General features: G+C 44.2%; 1 protein-coding gene across 4 annotated transcripts in view; it reads right to left on the bottom strand.

Moving 5' to 3' along the window:
• CUL5 (cullin 5) overlaps positions 1-19,529 on the bottom strand; it is a 160,490-nt gene that overhangs the window by 61,820 nt on the left and 79,141 nt on the right. For all 4 annotated transcript variants that reach the window (XR_004539837.1, XM_033948346.1, XM_033948347.1 and 1 more), the window contains exons 10-11: positions 13,998-14,105; positions 8,810-8,874 (exon numbers count right to left, since the gene is read on the bottom strand). Coding sequence is in view for 3 of the 4 variants with exons in the window: in XM_033948346.1 (XP_033804237.1) it covers positions 8,810-8,874; positions 13,998-14,105 (173 nt within the window). In the remaining variant the exon portion in view is untranslated. The remainder of the gene's footprint in view (positions 1-8,809; positions 8,875-13,997; positions 14,106-19,529) is intronic.

Here is a 19,529-nt window from a genome sequence, read left to right as displayed (position 1 = left end):
GGATACAAAGTGGGTTCAAATGACCAAAAGAAAATCAGTATCTTAACTTGTTTCTGTATCTTAGCTCATTATTTCATCTTTCTTTCTGCATTTTAACCTACCCTCCTCTTGTCCTTATCCTGTTTGTTTTTTCCTTAAGATATTGTAAATCTTTCCTGCCCTTGTTTGCCTACCTGTGTCCAGTTTAGTTAATTAGTCTATGGCAGGGATCTCAAAGTCCCTCCTTGAGGGCCGCAATCCAGTCGGGTTTTCAGGATTTCCCCAATGAATATGCATTGAAAGCAGTGCATGCATATAGATCTCATGCATATTCATTGGGGAAATCCTGAAAACCCGACTGGATTGTGGCCCTCAAGGAGGGACTTTGAGACCCCCTGGTCTATGGGCTCCTTTTACTAAGGTGTGCTAGCGTTTTTAGCGCACGCACAAGATTAGCGTGCACTAGCCGAAAAATTACCGCCTGCTTAAAAGGAGGCAGTAGCGGCTAGCGCGCGGGGCAATTTAGCGCGCGCTATTCCTTGCATTAAGGCCCTAACGCACCTTTGTAAAAGGAGCCCTTGTTTGTTTTTATTGATTTTATGTTGAAATCTGTTTTTATTAAACAACAAACCATAACACAGGCAAACAGCAGACAAAAATATATAGCAGTTTCACCCCAACCAAGGAAAACAGGGCTCCCCACCCCCCAAGAGGACCAGACTCTTATGTCCTCTCAGGTTACAAAGAACCCCAAACCCCCAGCCCCCCCCCCCCAAAGGAGACCCCCCAAAAACCCCTCACCCCCCAACCCCCCCAGCCCCCGTTTTTATTGATTTTAATTGCTGGCCATTGCTTTTATTTTTTGTAAACCGCTTTGATTTGACTTTTGGGTTAAAAATGGCAGTATATCAAATAAATTACATATGTATGTTTTTATCTAAACCACTTAGTTTTAAGCGGTCTATACATTTTTTAAATAAATAAAAAAGAACTAAAAGATGGTGGCCAAGTAGAGGGAAGAGGAGGAGATGCTGTTATATAATGCGCAAAACAAAACTCAGCTATCCATGCCCTGCATGCTGCTTGTTAATTCCCATGATTTGAGGCTTATACTGTTAACTAGGAAGAAAAGGCACCTGCATTTACTCAGAAAACAGCTACAAGATGCAGAAAGCAAAACTCAAGTGGTAACTTTTCCATGGTACACCTCATCAGGTCAAAAGGCAATTTGGTTGGGAAACACATATTAAAATATCTAGATCCTGATTTATGTAGGGTTTTCCTCCAACTTTTACAAAATTCGATAATATTTTTGAAAAATCAGGAGCACAGAATATTAAGCTAGTGCTTTGAGTAGTGTCCATAACATAACATTGTGCTTATTGACCACGTAACCAGAAGTTCAACACGGTTTACAAAAAATTATGAAAATAAGCATGTTACATAAAATAAGATGGTTAGTTAGTCAGTCAAATATTTAGAGAAGAGATAGGTTTTTAATTGTTTTCTAAAATGTCTATATTTTAAAAAGAGATTATGTACTTACCCTGATAAGCTCTTTTCCAGTAGATAGGTGAGACATTCTAGACAGTAGGGTTATTTCCCTTTAGTCGCATGGTTGCAGAAGGAATCCACTCCGGAATTTTCACTCTGCCGCTATAGTACTTCACTGATTAGTTTAGTGCCCTCTACAGTTAGCACCCAAGCATCGAGTAGCACCAAATATACGTGAAGTAGAGGCACCTGTAGCAATAGGCTCAAATCAACGTTCTGCTCAAGAATTCAACCAACAGTAAAGTAAAATGCCAACACTAGCTACAAAGAAGCTAAGAAACCACTTCCCAATAAATGGAAATATATACAAATTATTTCCAGTCTACAAGGGCTGACAGGCATCCAAGAAACAACTTGGAGAAGCAACAACAGATTGAAAATGTAAGCAGGCGCAATAATTACTGGGCAACAGTCTAGAATGTCTCACCTAGCTACTGGAAAAGAGCTTACATAATCTCTTTTTCCAGGGCAATAGGTGAGACATTCTAGACAGTAGGGAGGTACAAAAGCAGTCGCCCAAAAAACTAGGGTGGGTTTGCTAAGCTGACCCAGAAGACTGAGGACCCAAAAGGTACAGTCTTGTCTTGCCACCATGTCCACTCTGTAGAACTTGGCAAATGTGTGAATAGAAGACCATGTTGCTGGCCTGCAAATTTCCACAAGAAAGAGAGCTCTTGCTGCGGCCCACAAAGAAACCACACAGTTGGCAGAATGTGCCTGGACTGAAACAGGAGACTGAGTCCCCGCAAGAATGTGAGCTGACAAAATGGCCCTATTTAGCCATCTGGAATCGTGGCCTTGGAAACGGGAGCATCCCACTGAACGGAATGAGTCAGCACAAACAAATGGTCAGACGCGAAACTTCAAATAATGCCGGTGACCTCCAAATAATGCAGAAGAACTCTGTGCACATCCAATTTCTTCAACAGGCGAACCTGTGACTGGAAACCTGTTAACTGAAAGTCAGGCAAACACACATTCAGACTGACCAGGAAAACCAAAATCATGTTTGGCAAGCAGGAAGGAACCATCCAAAGGAAAAACCCCGACTCCGAAATACGAAGGAAAGGGTCCCTGCAAGACCAAACCCTCAGTACCGACACCCTATGCACCCATGTAATGACAACCAGAAAAACACAGTCTTGAGCATCAAGTCCAAGAGGGTAGTATCTTGAAGTGGCTCAAAAGATGCCTTAGCAAGGCTAGATAATATCCAGTGAAGGACCCAGAAAGGGAAAAGGTGTTTAACCAGTGGTTGAATATGAAGAGCTCCCTTCAAGAGACAGGATAAGATGCCAAGGGAGACTGACACTTCCAGGATCTGAAACAGGAGAATCCGGCCACATGGACTTGAAGAGAAACCACAATAAGGCCTGTATACAAACCAGCCTGAAGAAAGGCGAGAAAGAATGAGATCGTAGCTGAATAAGGGTCCACCTGGACCTGTGCACACCAAGTGTGGAAGGCCTTCCACCCATGTAGCGCAAGCTGACACCACAGACTTCCAAAAAATATCAACAACCAGGGCAGAATAGTATGTTGCTCTAAGGCTGTGTATTTAAGAGCCAAGCCATAAGAGCAAAATGACCTGAATCCTTTATGGATATTGGACCCTGTGTGAGGAAGTCTGAAGAGAGGCTCAGCCAAATGCTGCAACCACTGTACAGGCACAGCCAATCTGCCTACCAAGGACTGCGAGGTCAATCTGAAGCCACCAGAATGACGCGGCCTGGAAGAACTGCGATCCTTCAAAAGACTCAGCTGACCATCAGTCAAGGAGGAAATATACAGGAGAATCTCCGGAGACCATGGCTGCACCAGAGCATCTAGCCCCTCGCTTCCGGGCTCGGATTTTCAACTAAAGAAGTGATCTGCTTACTTGCTTCTTGCCATGGCCCTGAAGTCAAAGCGGAGTCTTCCCCACTATTTCATGGAATGCCTCTGGGGACAGAATTCACTCGCCTGAATCCAGAGGATGTCTGATGAAGAAGTCTGCTGGAACGTTATCTACTCCCGCCACCTGTGCTGCTGACAGCACTAGGTCATGATGCTCTGTCCAATGTAAAAGAAGATGGGCTTACTGAACCAGAGGAGTACTCTTGGTTCCTCCCTGGCGAGTGACAGAAGTTACTGTTGTCGTACTATTGGAGAAGACCCGAATCTATTGGTCCACCAGCATCTCCTGTAATCTCAACAGAGCTAGTCGAATGGCTCTGAGTTCCCACCAGTTGAGTGACCACTGTCGCTGAGATGGTGTCCAACACCCCTGAACAGGATAATGATTGCAATGAGTTCCCCAACCCCAAAGGCTGGCATCTGGCATCACCACGATCCAGGAGGCAAATTGTAGTAGAACATCTCAGCGGAGGTATTGTGGGTGAAGCTGCAAAGCCATGCTTGCTCAGCTTCCAGAGGCCAAGGTAGACAGCCTGCAAGGCAACCCTGTGTGGAACCCAATAAGAGAGCAAAGTATACTGTAGAGGATGCATGCGTGCCCTTGCCCAAGGAATCATATCCAACATGGCAACCACTAAGCCCAGAACCGGAAGATAATCCCATGCCAAAAAAGCCGGCTGCTCCAGAAGGGAATAAAGCTGAGCACACAGTTTCTGCCAGTGGGCTAATGGCAGAGAGATGCGACCCGCTGCCGGGTCGAAAAGAATGCCCAAGTATCCGAACAAGTGCATGGGCGTTAGATGATACATTTATGCCTTTATTTTCATGTTTTGAATCTAACAATCCAACCCAGGTCCTTCCAGCATCTGGAGCACCCACTCCAATGTGCAGCATCCCTCAGCCAATGAGAGAGCTTTGATCAGCCAGCCCTCTAAATAAGAGTGCACCTGGAGACCCACCTGCCGCAGGTAAGCTGCCACCACTACCATCACCTGAGTGAAGGTCTGGGGCGCTGAAGCCATTCCAAAGGGCAGGGCCGAGGAACCGAGATATAAATAGCATGTACCGGGACTTGAAAGAGGTGGGCGGAGTCCATAGCTCCACTGGAAAGCAGCAGTGAAATAAAAATAAATCTAAAAGAGAAGAATGTTACAAACGACATAAAGACACTGACAAAATTACAACAGGTAAAACTCAATATAATAACCTGTAGCAGTGTTCTCCCCAGGGCTTTTTAGCCAGGCGGTCCACCCAGCTAATTTAGATGACCGCCCAGCTGTCATCTATTGGGAATCCTGCTGCTGCCGCCACTCAACATAAAAAAATCCCCCCTAAAACCATCTCTCACTGGCTTGGAGATGCGAACTCATGCTTCGGGGATCTAAGGTGTGCGTGCCTGCTTCCCTTCTCTTCCCTCCAAAACCGGAAGTTACGTCTGGGGGGGGGAGAAGAGAAGGGAAGCCGACATGTACACCTTAGAGCCCCAAACCAAAACATGAGTTTGCTACGGGCTAAGGCAGGAGACTGGTCAACAACGGATAGAAGCTTACAACTTGCTTCGGGCCTTCCTCGCTGCCGGGACCTGCCTACTTTCTGTTTCCGCGAAGGCAACAAGGAAGGCCCGAAGCAAGTTGTACGCTTCCCTCCGTTGCTGACCTATGCCTAATGAGGCAAAAAAGTCACAGCGCAAGGGAAGCTCCCCTTCGCTCGCTTGGAAACTTCACCGCAGCCCAGGATGCCTATGGCACAGGACAGGACAATGAACAAATTGGACTTCTCACTCTCTTCCACGCTGTTCTTCGCAACCTCACTGCTTAAAGCATGATCACCACCTGTTTGATACCAGTTCATCGCCGATTTCCCCTCTCCCGTTCTCTGAATCATCATCATGTCCAGGTTATCGCAGGATGAAATATACAATGGCTACCCGACGCAGTTAATCCCGGCCAGATCGGTGTCTTCTACCGTAACGGGGACCCTTTCTTCGTTGACAGGAAATTGATGAGCAACGGCAAGCATGTGCCCACTTTTGACACCCTCCTGTCAGAGTTGACTAGGCACGTGCCCGTGCTGCGGATATTCACGCCGCGCGAGGGCCACTCTGTGAGCACCATGGACGACATCCTGCCAGGCCACACCTACATCGTAGCGAACAAGGAATCTTTCCGGGAGCTCGAGTACGTGATGTCATTGTGCGAGGGGGTTGCCGGTAGTAAAGTCAGGTGGACTGGTCTGGACTTGTACGTTATAGGGGTGTGAGTGACATATAACTCCATAATTGATATGACTGATTACTAGTTGACAAAGGGCCAAAATTCATTTGTGGATATGTTTTGATATTATTTTATATTTAGCAATTTGTCACTGAAAAAAAAACTGTGCAGGTACAGTAGTACTCTTTCCCCCCAGGATTTGAAGTTACTGTAAAATTATTTAAAGTTTGTTTAGCTCTTGGTAGGATAGTAATTGTGAATCATTTCTAACCAAAATTTGTATGTCTACTCAGTAAACAGGGACGTTCAAGATGCTGAGTGAAAAAAAAAAAGAGAGAGAGAGAAAACTTAAAAAATGGTGAACATGTGTCATATGAATATAAAGGAGTGAAAAAGCTAATATAAGGGGCCTGTATGCAAAAACTTAAAATAGCTCGGTTTACATCTTGGAGATAACGATTTTTTTAAATGAAAATGCAAAATTATGCCAAAATTTCTGGGATGTGGTCATTCGTCCCCCCTTCCTCCCAGCAGGTCCATCATCTCTCCTCCCACACTAGGTCCAACATCCATAGTCAGTGGAATGCTTTTGCTCGGTGGTGTTGCAGGAACAGCACTACAAATTCTTGTTGAGACTTTACATCTCCCCATACAGGGTGTTGGTTGCTGGCATTGCTACTCATGCTGATTGTCCTGATTGTCCTAAGTGCCATTCCACGCCAGCTGGTCTGTTTCACATGACTGCGACAGAATACAAACCTTCTGGCCCTTTGTTGGTTTCCATCTGCAGACGATTATAAAGAAAATAATTCCCCTGAGGGCAAATGTTTTCCTTTTCTAACAATTCACCTCTTTGGGATTCTCTAAGGGTAATTCCTTATTGCTGAAAAAAGCTTTGTTGCTGTCTCGTAAATGCATCCTTTTGTTATGGAGGCAGGCAGAGGTGCTTACTATGTGGAAAATGAATTGTTTACCCTGTTGAAGTATGAATATTTGGATGTTAAGAATTGTGGCCCTGGTCAATGGAGGAAAATCCGGGCAATTTGGGCTCCTGTTTGGAACAGTTTGTCCCATGGCGCCCGAAGCGATCTTTTGAATTTCTGACACTGGAGTGCTTGGAGGGGTGGGGGGGTTTTGGGGGTGGGTTGGTGTTTGAATTCTTGGTTGGGGCCATTTGTCTCCGCGCAGACACCACGCAGTAGACTCTTTCATCGTGTGTTTTGGTTTGTTTCTGATTGTATCTGTTTCCGGATTATTGTATATTTCCTTTTGTATTGTCACTTCAAAAATAAAAACTTTGAATTAAAAAAAAAAAAAAATTTTATTGTTGGTAGATCATTTTTACTTGGTCATTTTAAAAGTAGCTCGCAAGCCAAAAAGTATGGGCACCCCTGCTGTAGAGCCATTTCTTGTATGACTGGATGAGCTATATTTATCTTTTTTTTTTTAGTTGTTTAAATTCATGCAGAAATAAATGGCTAGACTGAACCTAATGACTTCATTAACGCCTTTCCCTTTTTTAAAACTCTAAACCATTTGAAAGAGGGCAAATATCTAATTATTCCCTTCTAGAATTGAATACTTCTTAAATTTAGTAAAAATATTCTGGCACAAGTGTCAAACCTTAAAAAAGGAAGTCATATTGAGCATTGGAAAATAATAATAAACTAATAAAAAATAGTTCACATTTAAGGCTCCTTTTACTAAGTTGCGATAGTGGTTTTAGCGTGCACTTAGCATGCGCAGAATTGCCATATGCACTAGATGCTAACGCCAGCATTGAGCTGGCTTTAGTTTTCCCGCTTAGCGCAGGGGTTTGCCCGCGCTAAAAATGCTAGCGCACCTTAGTAAAAGAGGGGGTTAATTTTCCCCATCTCACCCCACCCGGCTGGAAAAAATTTCTGGGGAGAACACTGCTGTAGTAATGGATTTGTGACAATTCAGTGCGCAGGTGCTGTACCTTGTACCCCCAAAATGCTATGTTTAGTAGGCCTGGTACCAATGAAAATGGTCTCTAGAAGTAGATCAAAAAGACTGAGCTGGTTTCTGAGACATGAATGAAACCTCACAGTATCCCGATGAAAACATCAATGTCAATGCAAAATTTCGATGTAAAGAAGGGTGTTGATGCTTCGATGATGAATAATAATACAAAGAGGAAGATCATTGACATCAGAAACAAGAGCGTTAATGCCTTTAGGACCCAGATTGATGCTGCCCGAATAAGCATCGATGTCATGTGCCATAACATCGAATTCCCTTATGTGAGTCTGCACAGCAGAGTTCCATAAAAAATAAAGTTCAAAGTCTGTCAGAAATTAAGAAACTAGAGCTGGAATTCTGTGCATGACAGAGCGATTTCAAATTTTAAGCTGCACATCTAGATGGAAAATGTATCCAGTAATCATGATCTGTGATCCCTCCTGTTCAAAGTACTAGATACACTGAAGAAAAAATATAGAAAGGACAGGAAGCAATGAACATAGAGGGGAGAATGATGATAATACTCCCTGATATCTTGGGTACTGCTTCAATGAAAAAGACATGGTATCCCCAAACGGCATCCGATGCGAATAAGCAGGTAATCCAAAATCAATGTAGTGCTGCAAATCAGATTCTCAGATGGTACTTTACAACCTGTAAGAGCTTTGCCGAAGATGGGCCGGTATCGAGGTCATGCACAGAAATTCATCGATCACAGAAGGAATATTGTGCACCAATACCTGAGGCTGAGCGGGTAACCATGGTGCAGCAGGATGTTGAGGAGTGGAAGACCTCAAAGAGGATGTACGCCCAATAGGAGACACAACCTGCACAAGAGAACACCGGTGTTGATATTCCTCAATGATGTACATCCATATCCTTGGATGCAGGACCGGTACCATCGGTGTATACGTTGCAGTATAGAAGAAAAGACTTACTGTAACAAAATACTGCAATACGGCTTAATGTTCATCGATGCTATGATGCAAGAAGACATAAGACAGAGTTCAATTCAGTGCTCTCTATCTCACATTCCACAAATTTTCTGAATTCATCTGCTGTAGGTGCTAAAGAATGTTCTATCATCAAATAAAATGACACAAATCACCTCTTCTTGTCTGTAAAAATGAATACAAGAAAATAATTTTTCAAATATTAAACTAGATCACATTGGTATATCTTACCCCTTCTGCTTCAAAGGTAATTCAAGTTTAAATATTGTGGCATCATTCACAACCGCCTTATATGCCTAGATAAATAAACACAAACACACAAACAAAATGATTAAAAATCATTTGCAAGACTTTCTACGTGCTCACTGTTTTCAGAAAATCTGAACTACAAAGTTCAGCTATTTCTATAACATGCATGAAATAGCATGACTGGGAAAAATCTAAATGGCTCTTTATCACAGAAACCCACAACAGGTTTGTCATGACTAAATATATGAAATTTAAGGTTGTATGTAAAAGAAACATGCTTGTAAAATAACATTTCTGATGTTTATAACATAACTGGAAAGTGATTTCATTTTCTAACACAATAAAATATATCTGCACAAGTCTGCATGTGCTATTTGTGTGGGTACTATAGGCCAACTGAATTTCAGAATTTGGCCATATTTCAGTTTCAGCTAAAAATGCCAGTGCATTTCTGGATAAAACTAAGTGTTTTGTGCCCCCCCCCCCCCCCATTAAGCAGGCTCTACCCACTCTCTTTCCGCTGAATAAGAGCAACCCCGACTCCCTGCACTCTCCCCCTCAGGTAATGGCAGCCATTTTTGAGATTAGAGCCAGCAGACCACTAGGGACTCTAAGTTTAGGCCTGGGGGCTACTTCTGTTCACTAGTGGGGGGAGGGAGAGGGAGTGGCCCTGCTACTGTTCAGGGCAGGGCCAGTTTTTGTTTGGCTTTGGTTTCAGCCCAAACCAAAGCAGCCATTTTTGGCTACAGATTCTAAACTGAAAAAAGCTCTGGTAGGTACTTCACCGATGTAAACTTATGCTCATATTTTGTAATTACAAAAGTATTGTCATAAATACCAACTCTATTCCAGTCTCATCTACAAGAATGTCCAACATTTGCATGTAATTTGATGCATGCAGTGGAGCTAGGTATATATACGAGGGTTGTTCAAAAAGTATCAGATCTTAATTTTTCTTGCATAAACAAATAAAGTTAGGGAGGCATGGTTTGATGCACATATGTAGGTGACCCTAATGCGCATGCTTGAATTTTTTCCTGCCTACAGAAGCTGTCAGTCGCCAGCAGACCGCCGAGTGAGGAAGTGTAAGTGAGCGCCGTCCAATTTTCATTTTTGACAAAATGACAGAAAAAGTTGAACGACACTACTGCATTAAATTTTATGTAAAGCTTGGCGATTCCCAAGTGGAAACGATCTGCAAGATTCAACAGGCCATCGGGGACAAAGCAACGGGCACTACACACCCGTTTCAGAGATGGCCGCACATCAGTGGAGAGTAGTGCTGCCCGATTCGAAACGATTCACCGATTCATTTCGGGTGAATTGGTTCAAATCGATTAAAAAAAAAAAAAAAAAAAAAAATCTGCCTCCCAATTCGGCGGCTGACCCTCCCCCTCTCCCTCTAAAGCAGGATCGGTAGCACTGCCTCTTGCTGGCCGCCCGCTGCCGCTCCTGCTTTAGAGGGCGAGTTGGGAGTGTCAGTGCTTCTGTCCAGCTTCCCCCCCCTGGCCTCCCGGCATCAATTTACCTCATTTCATCAGCCTGCATAAGATCACTAGTGCAAGCAATCTTTGCAAGCTGCCATCAGGTCTTCCGAGCTGCCTTCTCTCTGCCGCGGTCTGTAGGGGGGAAGAAATAATGGGTCTAAAAATAGAGGAGAGAGATGATGGGCAATGAGATTTAGGGAGGGAAGGAAAGAAAGGGAGAGAAGTTGGACACAAGAGATGGTGTGGAGGGGGGAATAGAGATACTGGATAGTAGGGTAGTTGGGAAAAGAAAGGAAGAGATGGTGGACCCTGTGGTGGTGGGGAAGGAGGGAGAGATGCTGGATGAAAGGGTAGTTGAGAAAAGGTGGATCTGTGGATGGAGACGAAAAAAAGGAAAGATGCCAGACCTCCGGGGGAGGAAGGGGAGGACAGAGATGGCAGATGGATGGTTAGCACAGAGAAAGAAGGAGACCCTGGCAAGCAAGTTATCAAAAGACAACCAGAGCCTTGGATCAACAAGATTTGAAAAATAACCAGACAACAAAAGGTAGAAAAACTAATTTTATTTTCTGTTTTGTGATTACAATATGTCAGATTTGAAATGTGTATCCTGACAGAGCTGATGTTAGACCGCAAACATGAGCTAGGATTTAACAGAGAGAGGAAAAGTCCTTTTTGTTTCTTTATTTTATTTACACCACAGCACCAGTGTGGTTAGGAGAAGCCAAAGGGGGGTGAAAAAGCTATAAAATAAACCCAGCAGGATGTTTGAAAAAAAAACAAAACAAACCACCCAATTGGGCAGGAAAATCGAATCGAAAAACCGATTAAATAGGTTGAATTGAATCAAAATTTGTTTTCCTGAATCGGGCACCACTAGTGGAGAGTGAAGCACATTCTGGTAGGCCCTCAACATCCAGAAATGATGACCCCAGTGATAAAGGATCGTCGAATCACCAAGGGGTACTACTAAGAGGTTCTGCGTTGCCTTCGTAACTCTGTGAGATGCAAACAGCCGGACCTGTGGGCAGCAGGAAATTGGCAGCTCCATCACGATAACACACCTTCCCATTCTTCACATTCGATATGGAGTTTCCTGGCCAAAGACAACACAACTGTGATTCTTCAGGCTCCCTACTCTCCCGACATAGCTGTGTGTGACTTCTGGCTTTTCCCCAAGCTGAAAATGCCCCAGAAAGGGACCAGATTTCAGTCAAGAGAAGACATTATGCAGAATGCAACAGACCAGTTGTGAGCAATCTCAAAAGAGGCGTTCCAGCACTGCTTCCGACAGTGGCAGAACCATTGGAAGAAGTGTGTGGCAGCCAAAGGGAACTACTTTGAAGAAGATTAGTATAAGATTTTTGTATCTGAATTACCATATTTTCACGCATATAACGTGCGCGTTATACATGATTTTACAAACCGAGTATAACCATGTACGTTATATGTGTGAGCGCGTTATACAAATTTTTTTTTTCAGTGCGATCCGGCATCCCCCCTGCGAACCGGCATCCTCCCCCCGCTCGCGTCACCCCCTCTCCCCCGCGATCCTACATCCCCCCCAGCACCGCAAAGACATCGGTCGCTTATCCGATTGGGCACCGGCACCAGCACCAATGCACAGGACGTGCCAGTGCCCGAAGATCCTCCCTCGTAGGGCTGGGCTGGGCTGGGCGGTACGAGGGAGATCCTCCCTCTTCCCTGTGCCGGGCTGGACTGGGCTTTGAGCATTTGCACATGCTCAAAGCCTTCTGGTCTCGCTCTCTCCGAGATTCTCAATCTCGGAGAGAGCGAGACCAGAAGGCTTTGAGCATGCGCAAATGCTCAAAGCCCAGTTCAGCCCGGCACAGGGAAGAGGGAGGATCTCCCTCGCACCGCCCAGCCCAACGAGGGAGGATCTTCGGGCACTGGCACGTCCTGTGCATTGGTGCTGGTGCCGGTGCCCAATCGGGTAAGCGACCGATGTCTTTGCGGTGCTGGGGGGGATGTAGGATCGCGGGGGAGGGGGGGTGACGCGAGCAGGGGGGAGGATGCCGGTTCGCAGGCCAGAAGAGGGAGTAAGCGGGAATAGGTTATAGCAGCATGCACGGTATACGCGTGTGCGTGCTATATAAAAATTTTTTTACACAAATGGTTTGGACCCGCGCACTATACGCGTATGCGTGTTATACACGTATGCACGTTATATGCGTGAAAATACGGTAGTATTTTTTATGAAGAAAGGTCCAATACTTTTTGAACAGCTCTCATATAGGTTTATGCATGTATGGGGGGACACTTTTCAAAAAGGTTATTTCTATACACAAATCCCTATTTTGTGCATAGAAAAGTCTTTGAAAAAAAATTATCTCCTGTGAGTATTTTGAGACATGTTTCATAGGGTTTCATTCCTTGCCAATCAGAAATAGAATTACAGCCCTTCTGCATGACTAGTCTCCCCACTCTTTACTATGCATGGATATTGAGACACCATCTCATAGAAAGTGAACCATTAGTCCATTAAATATGTATATGGGGGGGAGCTAGATATTTCCTCAATCCTCTCCACCATTCTCTGCAAACTTGCTATCTTCAGACTATGGACAGACCCTTGAGGTCCCCTTCTTGGACTAAGCTTTTCATATGGCATTGGAGCCCAAGAGTTTCCCCACTCCTGACAAACAGCCAATATACACAAATATTTCCCACTTATCTCAACTTCATGTGTGTCTTTCTCTCCCTTCTTCTTCTCATCCCCAGGTTCTCTCTAAAAATTATCAGTTTTTATTCTCCTCTCTGACTTCAAGAGCTCTCTCATTCTGACTGGTGCCCTGTCCATTCTGATCTCAAAACAGTAAAATTACATAACTTGTTTAGTAAATACAAACAGGGTGAAAATTCTTTAGCTATAGATAAAAAGTTGTTTAGGCAGAAGGCACTTACATAGTAACATAGTAAATAAAAGGCAGGTAAAAGACCCACATGGTCCAACCAGTCAGCCCAATAAGGTGGCCACAGCCACACCTGTCATTCCATTCAAGTCACAATCCTTCATGACCAAACACTGGCATCACAAACATTGCAAACCACATACAGGCAGCTACATTTGGAAGAGCGGTTTTATAATTTTGGTTTCAGCATAGATTAAGTCAATATTTGATTAAATCAACAAGCCAACAACATAGCAAACAGACAATATTTTACTCACGTATCAACCTGAAATATATCACATTCATATGCTATGAGTGTTGAGATATGCATACCACCCTTGCCCCCCAATACCTGCCAAACTCAGTACCTTGGCTGGAGGGGATCTCTAAAGCCCTAACAGCTAAAGACATCCTCAGCCCAAACGGTCAGAACACTGTGACAGTCACTAGCCACAGCAGCTGGGAGCACAGTTGCTGACTGTCATGTTGTTCTCACAGCCTGAGGGTAGAGTCAGTTAGCTGGGCTTAGAGATCCCACAAGCTACACCAAAGGTACCTGCCGCTGTTGAACGGGCCTGAGCTGAACTTGGATGAGTCCAAGTCCTCCTAGGCCCACCTGTTCCTGGATAAAAGTGAGTCACTATTTAGGGATGCAAATTAGCAGACACCCAGAAATTATAATGGTAAGCAATTTTCGCTTGGACCTTATTTGTTAAGATCTAGCGGTTCAAATAAAAGGTGTGAAAAAAGGAAAGATAAACAAAGTTCTACCTTATCTCTTGCAGTAAGAAACCGTGGATCATCCTGAAATGCTTCTTTAACCAGTTTACTAAATCGATTAAATAGTGTAAGCAACTGTTCTACGTATTTTTCTGAATCCTAAATAAAAAAACAAAATTTTACTTATTAAAATCAACAGTTAGTTTACTGGCTATACATTTTCCTAATATTACCAAAGCATGTTTTAAATTAATACAGTAAAAACCTTGGTTTGCAAGTATTTTGTAAGACAAGCAAAACATTTTATTTAATTTTAACTTGATATGAACATAAGATCATAAGAATTGCCGCTGCTGGGTCAGACCAGTGGTCCATCGTGCCCAGCAGTCTGCTCCCGCGGTGGCCCATAGGTCAAAAGACCAGTGCCCTAACTGAGACCAGCCCTACCTGCGTACGTTCCAGTTCAGCAGGAACTCATCTAACTTTGTCTTGAATCCCTGGAGGGTGATACAAATTATAGGACTCAAATTACGCTGGTTCTTCCTGAGCTGCCATAGATACCTCCTTACTCTCATAAAAAAATTAAAAAAAACGCCGCTGAACAGGATCATAGAAAATATATCTATCATCTTGCTAAGAAATAAAACATTTACATGGAAATCTTAGTTGATAAACAGCTCCTAAGAAAATAACTCTATTGTGTTAGGATAAAAATTCCTTCCTTTTAACTTGTGTCCATTTTGAGACATCTGGAAACATATAAATCCTCTCTCCTAAAAAGGAGACTTGCTTCAAATTATAACAAAGCTTTAGTACCATCTCTATCTTGAAAAAATATGAAACTAACCAAGTGTGGCTCGAGCAATAAGTTCTATATCTGATGATTCCAACAAAGCTGAAACCTCAATTTCTTCTCCAAGAGGCTTTAAATCTTTCTGTGATCTTTTCAAAAAGTGAAGTTTCTGCAAAGGGGGAATATTATCTTCTGAGATCTTCAAAATATTAGTCAGAAAATTTTTAAACATATCTTGAGGAGTCATATTTAGGAACAGGAAAATTTAGAAATCTTAAATTGAGACTTCTATTCTGATTCTCCAAATTTTCAATTTTTCTCAAAGAGCAAAGCTTTGTCAGTCACCTGTTTTAATACATTTTCTATTGCAATAGTTGAGTTTTTCAATTTTTGCAATCTCAGTCATATGCTTTTGAATTACCGTCTCTACATGGGCAAGCTTAGTAGTAAGATTTAAGGAAGTAGTCATAAATTTAGTACATACCAGATGAAGATTTTCAATGGCAGGCCAGATTGAGCCCAGCTTTACCACCAAAGATTTTTCGAGTGGCTTGAGTGCAGGTACCACAGCCCGTTCTTGAACTAAGGCCCCAGCAAAAACTGGACCTGAGCTTCCTCTACACTCCCCACCACTGTAGATTTTTCACTCCCGTTGAGCTGCAACGCTACTGCTGGCATTGAAGCTTCCGAGTTTGCCCAAGTGGCACTCCCATTCACACTGGGAAACATCCGAAGACCCTCCGAGAATGGCTGATATTCTACAGCCTCTCCAGGAGCTGGGGGTGAGTTAAGTCCAGCCGGTCTCAATGAAAAATCATCATCCAAGCTGAGCTTTTCCCACGGCTCAGCCGCAGAAGCACCCAGAGTCATTGGAGTGACTGTATAAGATGTTATAACAGTCTGCTGCAGAGATGAAGTAGCAGGTACAGGTGGAAGGTAAAACCTTTGGCCTCCCTCTTCTTTTAGGCATCAAAAGTATAAAAAATTTTCACGAAGAAGAAAAATCCCTCAAAGAAGGAGCTTTCACCTACATGTCCTGTTCAGTCGCCTTCTTGCCCTCCACAATAGTTTCTTTAAATGATTTAAAACAAATACAAGCTATCCTCTGATACTCCACTGAATCAAAACAAAGCAACTACTAAGTCAGCCCCACAACTACACTAACCCCTTATAAAAATAAGTAATTTCTTTCATATTGCAATGCATGAGGAAGCTTGTTCTATAAAACTGGTATGACCACAGAAAAAGCCCTAATACTTGCAAACTATAAATGAATCATTTTAACAACTAATAAAGCAAAATTAACCAAATATAATATAAAATGTAACAGACAAAAAAAAAAAAAAAGAAAGGAACAATTAACAATTCAAAAGAAGAAAAATGCAATGTAATGGATACAGTAGAACCTAGAGCTGCAGTTCAATTACCTGTTGAAAAAAAAGATGATTTCAAGTTCCTCTGAAATGAAGAATAAACTACTTATTTATCTGCAATTTCCTCTCAATTTTTCATCTACCACCTAGTCCCCCATTTTTTCACTCTGTACTCACCCTCTCAGCTCTAACCTGATCTCTCCTTTTTCTTGCCTCCAAGGCCAGTGTGTCTTCTTTTATTTTCCCTACTCACCCCTCATATCCAGTATCTCTCCACCTACCTCTGTGCATCCAATTTCCCCTTCTCGTCCTCAATCTGCTCAATGGATCTCTCTTCCCTCTCCATCTGCTCTTCGAGTTCAGCATCTCTTTCCCTCCTTGGCCCCTAATGTACCTCTATCCCTCCTTCCCTCAAAGCAGCACCTCTTGCCCTCCATGCCCCCCCCAGTCCAGCGCTTCTTTCCTCCTCATGGCCATCTCTCCCTCCTTACTCATCCTCCCCTCAATGCAGTGCCTCAATCCTTCCTTGCCCTGAGTTTAGTGCTTCTTGCCTTCTCTTTGCCCCCTCATGCATCACCTCACTCTTTTCTTGCTCCCCTCGAGGTAGCAACTCTCTCCCTCCTTACTCAGTCCAGTATTTTTCTCTCTCCTTGCCCCCCTCCATCTAGCATCTGCCCTCTTTCTCTGCCCTATCCATCCAGTGACTGCTCTCGGTATGCCACTGCCCCACCCCATGGTCTGGCATCTGTCTCTGTCCCTTCCATCTCTCCTCCCCCATGCTCTAGCATCTCTCTCTCCTCTGCTTTCCTTCCTTCCTTCCATCTTTCCTTCCCAACCCCATCCCATGGTCTGGCATCTCTGTCTCCTTCCTTCTCTCTCCCCTCACCTTGTGGCTTGGCATCTCTCTCCTCTCTTCTGCTTCCCTTCCCTCCCTCATAGTCTAGCATCTCTTTCTCCCCTCTCCCTCCCAATTTGGTGGCTTTCTTCTTTATCCCTTCCTCCCCTCAATCAGTTGCGACATTTAAATAAGTTGTCCGCATAAAGACTCACAAAATCAGGGATAAATCCCTAAGTAAGATACACCTTGTCGTCTCTTGAGCTCTCCAGCTTTCATAATTTGCATTTCACCAAATCACTCTGCAAGGGTTCCAGGAAGGATTTCTTCTCTGGCAAAAGAGCCCCTTGCAACTCCCCAGTCCTAGAGGTACCAGAGGGGGGCTAAGCCTAGAGCACCTCCCTCACGTACACTGCGGCATGTGGCACATGGACGTTTCTCAGCCGACCATCCAGTGCAAACCTGGCATGATTCGGGGTAGGAAAGTCTGAGAAGTCCATAATAATCGATTTTAAGCAAAATTAAAGTGTTTTGAGGCAGATAGAGGCTTTTTAAATAAAATTGGGAAATCAAAGATGGTTGCTGTGGCAGCATTTTGTTGTCAAAATATGGCCCGGGAAAGCTATAGCAAGTAACAAAAAAAATTCAGGGAAAGGGATTTTGGAGGTGAGGGACCCTATATCCGGCCCCAGAAACCTGCAAAACTGACTTTTAGAGACCTCCCCCCTCAATTTTCCCATAGACTGTAATGGCCTTACTCTCTGTTCAGGGCTGGTGTTATATAGCCTGCTTCAGCTCTTACTGCAGCTGGATAATGGAGAAGACCTTTGCCTCAAACAAGTAATTCCTCAGTCCAGGACCCTTCAATCTTTGGGCAGACACTAGTCTCAGACCCCCAGGGGGAGAAAAATGAAGTCGGCACCCATCAAAGCCCTCCCAGACCATCGCAGAGCCCAACAGCTTGCACTTAAGCACCTTTTAAATCAGGGACGAGCCTTGCTACCAGGGGAATAATCCCCAAGCTCCTTGTTAGTGCAGACTGGTTGGACATGTTCCTTTACAATTGCCCTATCAGCAACACATAGCTCATCAGAGGGTCTGCGCCCTCTCCCAAGAAGAGCTGCCCCAGGGCCATTGGGGATCTCTTGAGCACTGCAAGTCTCAAAATTGGATAAAACAGCCAAAAATAATAACTTTTCAAAGCAGATCAGAAAGACACATTCCAACATGCTGAAAAAGGCAGTACAGCCCACAGAGGAAGGAGGCGGAGCTAAAGAAAAAGTACTGATTCCTTCTGCAAGTTTGCGACTTGGGGGACTTAACCCACTTGTCAGAACTTGTAGGCTTAGTGTAACAGAAGTACTAATATTGTATACATAAACAAAATCCTAAGATGTCAGACTCTGCATGCAGTACAACACCAGAGAAAGAAATGCATTTCTTCCTGAACAGTGAAAATAGACAGTAGATATAAATTCTCAAAACTGATGTATTTCAATCACTAAATTGAAATTAAAATCATTTTTCCTACCTTTATTGTCTGGCGATTTTATTTTTCTAATTATCTTTTCCCAGTCTCTGGTTGCACTTCCTTCTTTCTGTGCTTTTTTTCTCTGTTTCCAGGGCCTTATCAATTTGCTGGTATTCTCTCCATCTTCACTTTCTGCCCTACATCCATCTTTGTTAAGACCAATTACAGGGACTGTCTATAAGCAATAGTCAGTAAAAGGCTATGTATATGATGAAAAACTGACTATAAAATAAAGTGATTACCAGTGAGGAGAAAGTGAAAGACTCAGCTGTACGCTCAGAGAAGTGAAACTCTGAAGAGGGGGTGAAAACCTCCTCTTGGGGTAAGAGTTTACCGTCCAGTCATTGCATATACTTCATGAAGAATCACTCTCTGAACACTGGTAAAAATGTATTAATAGTTGAACTCTCTTGTAGAGAATGATACGGGGAAAAAATCTGTCCCCGTCACCGCCCCGTCACCGGCCCACCATCCTCTGCACCGCCCCGTCACCGCCGATCCCTTCACCGCCCCGTCACCGTCACCGCCATCCCTTTCACTGCCCCGTCACCGCCACTGCCATCCCATTCACCGCCCCGTCACCGTCCCCGCTGCATCCATATAAGCCTTTTTCCTTTCACTCCCTCCTTCCAATTTGAGCTGGGAACACTAGCGATCGCACGGTCCCCGCGGCCACTACCTGCCTGCCCGGTCGATCCTGGTGTTTGGCCGGCTTCTCCTCACCTTGGTTTGTGGGTTTTCTTTTTCGGCAACCTGCGCGCTTTCCCAGGGAGCCGCACACGCGCGGCTGCTCAGTGTTCGATCTTCTGCTCTGCTGCAACTTCCTGTTTCCAGTTGCGTCAGAGCAGAAGATCGAGGCTGAGCAGCGGCGGGTGTGCGCGGCTCTCTGGTAGCGTGCGGGTCGCCGAGGAGGAGGATCTGCGGACTGGGGTGAGGAGAGGGGAGAGAGCTGGCTGGACACTGGAATCGATTGGGCGAGCGGGTGTGAGCTGCGGGGACCGCGCGATCCTTCATGCCTCACTGCGGGGGACAAGACCATTCACCGCCCCGC

Source organism: Geotrypetes seraphini, chromosome 6, assembly GCF_902459505.1.
Source record: "Geotrypetes seraphini chromosome 6, aGeoSer1.1, whole genome shotgun sequence".
Taxonomy (NCBI): Eukaryota; Metazoa; Chordata; class Amphibia; order Gymnophiona; family Dermophiidae; genus Geotrypetes; species Geotrypetes seraphini.
The sequence above is the reverse complement of the archived record's forward strand: the minus strand, read 5'-3'. Positions and strand labels throughout refer to the sequence as shown.